Genomic DNA, 9,753 nt, shown 5'->3' on the forward strand with positions numbered 1-9,753 from the left:
AGTCATGTACGATGAGGATCTGTGTCGCCTTCTGTGATTGGGCCATCCTACTTTCCCTTAGCTTAATTGACCAATCAGCGACGTCCTTGCATGAGTATTGACTCGCCACATGATCAATACTGAGGCTCAGACACTAGAAGTAGTGTAGCAAAATTGTCGCTTGCACAGACCTTTGTTTACAAAAAACGAGTTTTATACTAATTAAAAAAACAAGAGATCGCGTAAATTTAATTGAAATTGTATAAACCTAGTATTAAAAGGAGATTAATATACATCAACATCACGTGTTTATATATATATATATATATATATATATATATATATATATATATATATATATATATATATATATATAGTATATAAAGTTTGACGACTTAATAAAGCCTTAGAACATCAGCAACTTGCAACTCAAAGAACTATGTAAAAATTATGATGGGATAACACTAAAAGATAGGAAAAGAGCAACATGGATAAGAGAGCAAACTAAAGAAGTGAATATTCTAACATGTAAGAAAAAGAAATGGACATGGGCAGGACATAAATAAGAATGACAGATAACAGATGAGCACTAAGCAAAACAGGAGTCTCTAGAGATTGCAAAAGAAGTAGGGGAAGGAAGAGAAAGCGATGGAATGACGAACCAGGAAAGTTTGCGGGTGTGGACTGGCATGTAAAGACTATAAACAGACGCAATTGGAGGGCAATGTCTGAGGCCTTTGTCATGCAGTGCACTGGTAACAGATGATGATGATATGTGTGTGTGAAAGTTATAAGTAACGCAAATGGCAAACTAAGGCAAGATAAACTAAATAAGCCGAGGAGTAGAGTTAATGTATGATGATTTATGTTTCATATAATTAACAAATCATATTAGAGAATACAAGGCCATGGAGTACGAGACAAAGCAGACAAAAATATTCTGAACCAAATAGGACCAGGTCTTGTGACCTGTTGGTAGCTCAAGGTCTTCACTGAGCTCTTCTTCGCCATTCTATAGAATCTTAATGTAGAAATCAGCCGTCGCTAAATGGGTTGTCATGGCGAGAGACTAAGTAAAAGTAAGGATATTGATAGATACAGACCTTTTTTTTATTATTATTAAATCCCTCTTCCATTATGCTGTCTTATATAGTGCAAAGGGCTAAATATAAACAATACCGTCCATCCGAAAAGACTAAATGAGATTAGGAATATCTGCATTCATGTTAAATACACAAATAAATGATTATAGTATGAGTGATAGAAAATTTATATGCACTAAATATAACTTTTGTATACAAAAATATATATAGAAAATAAAAATATCTACGGTATATATTTAAACTGTGACGAACTTCCAAGTCGTGGAATATTACCAAGAGAGTATTTCAAGGTAACGATATCAGCTTTTATTCAGTGGATATTAAGCACACAATCACACACACACACACACACACACACACACACACACACATATATATATATATATATATATATATATATATATATATATATATATATATATATATATATATATATATATATATATATATATATATATATATATATACAGAGAGAGAGAGAGAGAGAGAGAGAGAGAGAGAGAGAGAGAGAGAGAGAGAGAGAGAGAGAGAGAGAGAGAGAGAGAGAGAGAGAGAGAGAGGAGGTCATTTGTCTGTAGTTCGTCTTTAAATGTCTCTCCTTGGCTGCTTGAACTGATTGTACTATGGAGACAATAGTTTTGCGTGTTGTCGGTTTGTCCTATTTGATATTATTTTTTTTTTCTAATTGGATCAATCTTGGGTTTCTTGAAGTGATGCAACATAGCCTAGGCTACCCCCAAAAGTTCCCATCTACTCTCAGTTTTGCGTCGACTGCTCAGACTGATAAACCAGAGTATGTCTCTTCCTTTTGGTTGGTTTGTGTACATAAAAAAATTCAATATGCTAACACGAACCATTGCTAATGGCGGTATAATAATATAATAAGTTGGGCAAGGAAATTAAAGGTTTAGTGGAATATGTCCCACTAAGACTCTTCCTTTTTTAACCCGGCCTTTGTCTTTTTCACGGGTTTGCTTCCGAAGAGTTCTACCAGACAGACCAAGAGCTCATAATTTCAATCTTCCCTTCATTTCATTTTAAGAGTGCCATATGGACTTCTAAAACTGATGCCCCAATGCCCTTGATTTCCACCTTTTCTCCTGGCTCTCCTTCCCTTAGATGTGGCTTATACCACTCGGTCTGATAGATCGTGACTTGAAATTGCCACCTGCCATTGGTCACTAACCTTATACTTATGTTAGAGTGCTGAGGATGACTAACAATGATTTTAAAGTCAACACCTGGCTTTTGTTCTTCCTTTTCACTTGGCCCTTTTGCATCCTGAGGTGGGCCTTGGGCTACTTGAACTAATGGACGAGTGTTCCAAATTGGCTGTGTCCTTTTATATGCTTCCTTTCTTGCCTGGCTATTTCCTCTCACGAGGAATTACCACATCAATTGGTCCCCATATATGTGATGTTTTCATTTCTCTGGATCTGCCTTAGGTTGGATAAATACGTGGAAAAGTATCTCAAAAGATATAATCTTTCCTTGATTCCCCCTTTCTTGCCTGTCCTTTTCATTGTACCAGACTCAAAATCACAATTTGCTTGTGGTTTTATCTAACCCTTTCCTCTCTAAAGATCGACTCTGGTCCGTTTTAACAATGCCTCAAAGTTAGATTCTATCGTTTGTCCCTCTTTGATCAGCCCATTCACTCTCCTGGGGTCTTTTTCAGGGTGTGGAAAATTAATTATCCTGACTACAGGTATAGATTTCTCTCTATGTTTGGCCCTTGCCTCACATAGTCTGCTTGTTTTAAAATTCAAATGGGGAGGCTACTGCTGTGGTAGGGCACCACAGTGGGGGGTTGGGCTTGCCCGGCTGACGTTCTGGTGAGAATCTATTCTGATGGAACTGGAACTGAAACCAGACACCTTTAACATTTAACCTTTATAAAACTGTTACCCATCTTTGCCTTGGGTCCGATATTGTTATTGTTTCGTTTAAAACATAGCATGATAGATTATGACTTTTCTATTACTGCTATTAATAATACCAATGTTAAAGCAGCAACATACAATATTTAGTTATGTTCAATTTTTTTAAAATATAGCCTATTTATAATATTTGGAGATTTATCAACTATTTACCATATTTTCCCTTCTTGTATTCTCGAATAGTAATTTTTCCACATTGCTTTTACTGTACGAATTAGCCTACACTATATACCAAGATATAAAACCCTTTAACTTCATGTATAATTATCATTAAGATAATATATAGTACACTTCAAAATACACCAGGAAGATTTGAGCATGTTTAATTAGCATAAACAAAACCTTGCAAACATAAGCAAAAGATGGAGTTGTTTTGTACGATCTAAGATACTATTCTCGTTCTTCTTAACCCTAAAGTATATATTGTAAATAATTTCAGATACAATTTGAGTTATAAAATAGTAAATATAAATAATAAAATATATTTAAACAGTTTAGATATTCTTATTTATCAGTTATAATGTAATTTAAAAACATTTTAAGCAAATGTTTTGTAAAAGACAAATACAAACCTTAGTAGAAGACGCCCGTTTCTTTACTTTATTATTTTGGAAAAGCAGCCGACGACTACAGCTGTAGAGGAAGACTAAAAAATATTAAAATTTAATTAAATATGCCTCCAAAAGTGAATCATAGAGATGTGTCTCCCTTTTTACGACTTTTTCGACAATTTCTTTTAGGGGTAGGTATGGTAATTCTCCACTTTTAGAGTGTAATGAGAATCCGGTGATAATCTATTTACGATTGGCCAGTTGAATATTTGATGTTAGATAATGAGATTAGCCAGGTTATTTTGCTTAATAATTTCCATATGGGGAAGTTTTAGCCCATAAATATTTTTGCTGCTATGGGAAAATCCAGGTTAATATATGATGCATTGATTTCTACCTAAATACATGAACCCTATATTATTCATACTTGCTATATTTTGTTTTATGTATTTTTTACTTCAAATAATCTGTCATAATTATTTTGACCATCGGTTCGGGTGAATTTATTCGATGAGACAGGGTAAGCTAAGAATATGGTAGTCGAAGTTGGATCGCAGGTAGCGTAGTCCGGTAGGTAAGAATACGGTTCTTAGGTTAGGTTAGGTGGGAATCCTTAGTTTAGGTTAGGTGGGGAACCTTAGGTTAGCTTAGGTGGGAATCCTTAGGTTAGTTTAGGGGGGGAACCTTAGGTTAGGTTAGGTGGGGAACCTTAGGTTAGGTTAAGTGGGAATCCTTAGGTTAGGTTAAGTGGGGAACTTTAGGTTAGCTTAGGTGGCAATCCTTAGGTTAGGTTAGGGGGGGAACCTTAGGTTAGGTTAAGTGGGAATCCTTAGGTTAGGTTAAGTGGGAATCCTTAGGTTAGGTTAGGTGGGGAACCTTAGGTTAGGTTAGGTGGGAATCCTTAGGTTAGGTTAGGTGGGGAACCTTAGGTTAGGTGAGGAACCTTAGGTTAGGGGGGGAACCGTAGGTTAAGTAGTGTTCTTGTATCTGTTTCCCGTAAAATGTGTTTTTTCAGTCTGTCCCAACAAACTACAAAAGCTCCACAGTTTGCATAAAATACACTTATCATTGAATTTTGTGGTCTTTTAAACATTTTTGATACAATGATTTCTGACAGAAATACGTAGCCTCTAAGTTATGGTGGGTGGCTACAATAACTGAAAACCTATAGCTTTGAGCTAGCCTATGTATCTTCATCAGCTATATTCAGTGTTCGAAACGCCGTAAATAATGCCGTGTACCAATCTTATTGTATGATATCTGAATTTAACTTTTCTAAACTCGGATTGTTTCTGTCAGTTATCATCATAAAAATACCAAGTCATCTTAATGAAAAAAGAGATACCATGATAAAAAACGAGTAATAGTAATGAAATGCGTTCAAAACACTGGAGCTTTTGTTTGCCAGGACTTGCAGACGCTTAGTAAGTGTGATTTTCCGTTACATTTTCTATGGTCGTTCGTAGCAGTGTTCATCATAATACAAATACCTCCTTACTTAATTTAGCTAATTATTGATTTGTGCTCTGCCGTAGCTAGCTTCCCTCGTGATTAAACATTATATCATTGGTCTTATGTTCTAGCAAGTGAACATGTTTCTCAATGTATGCTATCGACGTGGGTTAGTATTTCGATATTAATTATCAATTATACGAACTTAACTAAGGGACGAGTTATAACTTTGCGCTCCAGCCTCTTTTTGAACATGGACATGGCTTCCATTTCCCATTATTAGACTAAATATATCAAACACATGTTTTTACCCTTAACTTTCATTATTAGCATGATAAATAAAATAAGAGCTATAATTATATTGTATGTTACAATATTTAAAACAAACAACAGAGGGTTAGAATATAAAATTATGTCTTTTTATTCTGTTCGAACAATTAGTTTATGATAGAATCTCCACGTACCAGCTTTTTCTGAACTACCTGTGGCCTGTGCTAAGATGACAGAAGGAGCAAAAGAGGAATTTTTATTAATATCTGTAACTTCGTTAATACAGGTTTGCACCATTAGTATATGGGACTCAAAATGTGTATTTGCAAAGATATATTCAATTACTTATCATACTGTATGAGATTTCCAATGTTGTAACTAATATTTAACTGTTTTATAATGAAACCAAATCAATTATGAAGGCTCTCAATGGGAAATCCAGGAGAGACTTTGTAGTTGGTGGGGACGGACTGGGTGTAAAATTTCAAGTTTTGACTGAAAAACCACATTTTAAAAGGAAACAAACACAAGAACAGCAACTAACTTAATCCAGAAGCCATATCCTTACCTACGTACTGTACCAATAGGGGGATCCAAAACTACTCACCTACTTGGTGGATCCTTACCTATCTGGGGGGTAATCCTTACCTACTTAACTACCAGGGTATCCTTACCTACTTAACTACCGGGGTATCCTTACCTACAGGGGGATCCTTATCTACTTGGTGGATCTTTACCTACTGGGGGATCCTTACCTACCTACTGGGGGGTCCTAATGTACTTACCTACCTGGAATTAGGGACTGCAACCCCCTTTTAGATTGCCGTTCCCTAAGCTTACCCTAAGAGTAACCCTTCCTGCCACCTGACAGCCAGCTGTGTTTAACTTTTTAAAAGCCTAGCGGCTGGTTCCAGCTTTGCGGAAGTTGTATTCATATTAAAGGTCTTAGGTTTGTTTGGTTAGGTAAAATATAAATTGATTAAAAATTTGGGATTTTTTACTTTTATTTTTTGCATGTTACAGCGCGAGCATACGAGTGCTTTACGTCAGCCTGAAAGCATGTCCTGTCGATCACAGCCACCCCCAGTCCCCCCAAAGGGTGTAAGTTATGGCCTGTCAGCAAATTATTACTACATGCGTGATGGTCGCCGTGCAGTGACCCCAGCCGAGGTTTTGGCTGTGAACAGTTCTTCTGGACCTACACAACTTTTATCTAGTGGAGCAGGGTAAGTATTCTATTATCAGTCAATTTGCATAATGTATGCTGGTGAAGTAGGATTATTGTGATATCTATTTTATATTAATTGTTCATTACATCTCCTATAGTTTATTCATTACTTTATTTCCTTTCCTGACTGGGATATTTTTTCCTGTTGGAGCCCTTGGCCATCTAACATCCTGCTTTTCCAACTAGGGTTGTAGCTTAGCTAGTAATAATAATAATAGTTGTCGTGTGTAATATAAAAACTTATTGCATTAATTTGTTTTGTTGAGAGACTTGTTTTTGACAATTGAATGGTTTCTGATAGTTCCATTTCACTGCTAATTTAGTCTTTGTAAAACAAGATATATTAAAATATATTGTGTTCGGAACCAAAGGTAACTTAGGAAGGCCTATTATTACTAATTACATATCATTATTTACAGAGGTCTAATACAACATAGTAGTATCATAAATCTTTGTCTTGGAAAGTAATTTTCCTTAACCTAAAGCTCTTGGGTTGAAAATGTAGATCAGGCGAGATTACAGTACATCGTTTTCTCTGGCATCTTGTGCAAAGATGATCTAATTGAAAATTTGTCAAAGATTTGTAGACTGAAGTGGTGATGGAACCTTAGAGATGTCTGTCTTGCTCTGAAATTGTTCGAAGGTGTGCTTTCAAGTTATTATTTACTATACCTAGTTGCAAATATGCTTTGCTTTTGAGAAAAGCCACTGCCTTATCACTTAAAATCAAAACTTACTGCGTGTCAGTCACATCAAATTCACCAAGTAAGTTATGTAGCTGTTGAAGTTCTGACTGATGCCCATCCCTGACCTTGAACCAGGAACACCGACTTAACTTTGATATCTGCTGGGGAAACTTGTGGAGAGGTGTAGCCTAGGTGGGTCAAGGATAAAAATACTCAAGTGTGCTTCTTATAAAGTTTGTCTTACCATGGTCCTCTGACTCTGCCTCTATTTCCTTTTCCTTGCTTTTGGTCTCATTTTTTTTGTCGAGTTTTAGACCCTTGGAGGCAAATAATAGGGTACAGAAGTCTTTTCCCTGCAAGTACTTTTTACTGGTAAAACTTAGATCATAACTGCATGATTGGTGTTCTGGGAGGAGGATAGTGCAACCATGCAGGTAACTGTTCGCCTGCCAGAATTTCTGGAAGAGGATGTCCCAGCCGTACTTCTCTCAAGTTTTAGTGTAAGGAGTAATCTGCACCTCCTCTAGATTTGGACCTTCCAGGTTCTGGTTGTCCATTCTGACCATCTTCCATGGTGCCTGTTGTGCTCATACTAGACAGCTTATGTGAGGAACAGATCCCAATCTTACTGTGTCATCATAGCTGTGGTAGCACGGATGTCTGTGCAGTAGTCTTGTTTGGGCTGACTTTAGTTATATGTGGTGGTCTACACCTGCTTCTTCTAATCTGGGGTTCTGGCCAATCCCCTCAGGTTATGGCATACAGTACTATCCCACAGTCACCTTGTCAGCCTTACACATCTTTGCCTTCTTTCTTGGTAGAACAATGTAATGCTTTTATATTGATAAAAAGTTCAAGCAAACCTCTTATGTACAGTATTCTTAAATTTCATAACTGTCCCAAAGGGTTTGATCTTAGTGTAATCCTTAAAAATCTAATGGTTGAATAAACAGAAATCTTGAATTATCTGACATTTATTCACCCCTTCAGCACTGCTTCTAGTCCAACACCTACTTATCCCCCACCATACTTAAAAATTGCCGATAATATCAAGGACAGATACTTGGTTATAAATCTACAATTTCACACTTCATCTATCTAGACTTGTTAATAAAAGAAAATATCCTGGGGAAAACTGCTAGTAGACATTAAGGCATCTCTTTTTCAAGACATAAAAAAGTTGGGGTTTGGTGAGATTGAACAGTAATATGAATTTATTTAAGTTGTTTTAGTCTAAAATACTTTGTATTGTTTATTTAGACAAACTGTTTAAAAAAAAAAAAAAGTATATTTTGAGGCCCTTTTTTATCAGTAGGCATAGGAGCAGATGATATTTTAAACATTCCGGAAATAGATGTAATGCATATGTAAATCAGCCAGAAATTATAGCATTTGCCATTATCAAAAGTATGTCTACATAAGCATGTGAATCTTTTAATGTAAATATTGTATACCAAAAGAGCTATAAATGTAATCCGTGTGTTAGTCAGGAAGGTGATCAGAGCTATTAAACATACGAGTAACAATGGTGTATAGATTTTAAAGTAGATTTAGCTACTATGAATGAATGACTGGCCTTTGGGCCACATACTCTGATGCTTTTATGGACACGATAGTGGACCTAACTAATCTTTAAAGAAGAAAAAAAAAAGGTAAATTATTTATTCGTATAAGATGGAACATTGTATGAAGGGGAAAGAGCTAATGGAATGCTGCCCATGGAGGCAAAGTGTTTTGAGACTGCATATAGTACAGTAGATTATTACACAAACTTTATTAAAGTTATTATACAATTTAGCTTTTAATAGCAATTTCATGCACAATTATTTTCTTAATGACAATTTTATCTTGTTTCTCATTTTCAGAGAGGCAGGAGCTGTAACAGTTGCAGAAAAGAAGCCAAAAGCTCCTGGCGCTGCTTATAACTACGGTTCGGGATTCAACTAGGAGTCGTGTGGTCCGTTAGACATTTCACCATATGTACAGTTTTGATTATATAGTAAATTACTTTTTAGCATTTTTTGGTATTTCAACCTGCCCTTATCGAGTGAATTTAATTTTAACTTTTTTCTTTTGTAAATGTACTCTTCTGCTTGAAATTATTAGGGGATGTAGAATGTTAAAGAGCCAATTTTACTCAGCCCTTCAATCACAGCAAAATAGCACAATAATTCATTGCTAATTTGCAGTCATCATTTTATAGAATTTGCCTTTCCAAGACTTTGGTATGGCCCAAAGGATTTGTTTGTAAATAAGGAGAAAATTGACAGGAAACAGCTTAAAACTGGACAGCTGATTGGCAAAGCATTGGGTGCAAAGAAATCCTTTTAAGATGATGTAGTTTTACCTCGTGCTAAAAATCTCTCATTTTCTCATCAACAGCATAACAGGAGTAGAGTTTGTTGGCTCCACTGAATAAATTACAAAAATATCTATTATATTTTTTTCCACATATATAACTTATTTTTCATATTCCTTAATCTTTTAAACATTTCCCTCATAAATTTTATATTTCAACCAAGCCTTTCTATTTACACTGAAATA

General features: G+C 35.7%; 1 protein-coding gene across 1 annotated transcript; it reads left to right on the forward strand.

The window, feature by feature from the left end:
* Positions 1-3,603: 3,603 nt before the first annotated feature.
* Positions 3,604-9,226, forward strand: LOC137643714 (NADH dehydrogenase [ubiquinone] 1 alpha subcomplex subunit 7-like). The gene is made up of 3 exons (XM_068376417.1): positions 3,604-3,764; positions 6,319-6,521; positions 9,075-9,226. Exons 1-3 carry the CDS (start codon positions 3,696-3,698, stop codon positions 9,154-9,156), a joined length of 354 nt encoding a protein of 117 aa, XP_068232518.1. The 5' UTR covers positions 3,604-3,695; the 3' UTR covers positions 9,157-9,226.
* The last annotated feature ends 527 nt before the right edge of the window (positions 9,227-9,753 follow it).

This window comes from Palaemon carinicauda, chromosome 7, assembly GCF_036898095.1.
Source record: "Palaemon carinicauda isolate YSFRI2023 chromosome 7, ASM3689809v2, whole genome shotgun sequence".
Lineage (NCBI taxonomy): Eukaryota > Metazoa > Arthropoda > Malacostraca > Decapoda > Palaemonidae > Palaemon > Palaemon carinicauda.

Coding starts and splice junctions, on each gene's coding strand:
- LOC137643714 (XM_068376417.1), top strand. CDS start 3,696: ATGCCTCCAAAAGTGAATCATAGAGATGTGTCTCCCTTTTTACGACTT. Junction 3,765..6,318: donor TTCGACAATTTCTTTTAGGG/GTAGGTATGGTA, acceptor TGCATGTTACAG/CGCGAGCATACGAGTGCTTT. Junction 6,522..9,074: donor CTTTTATCTAGTGGAGCAGG/GTAAGTATTCTA, acceptor TCTCATTTTCAG/AGAGGCAGGAGCTGTAACAG.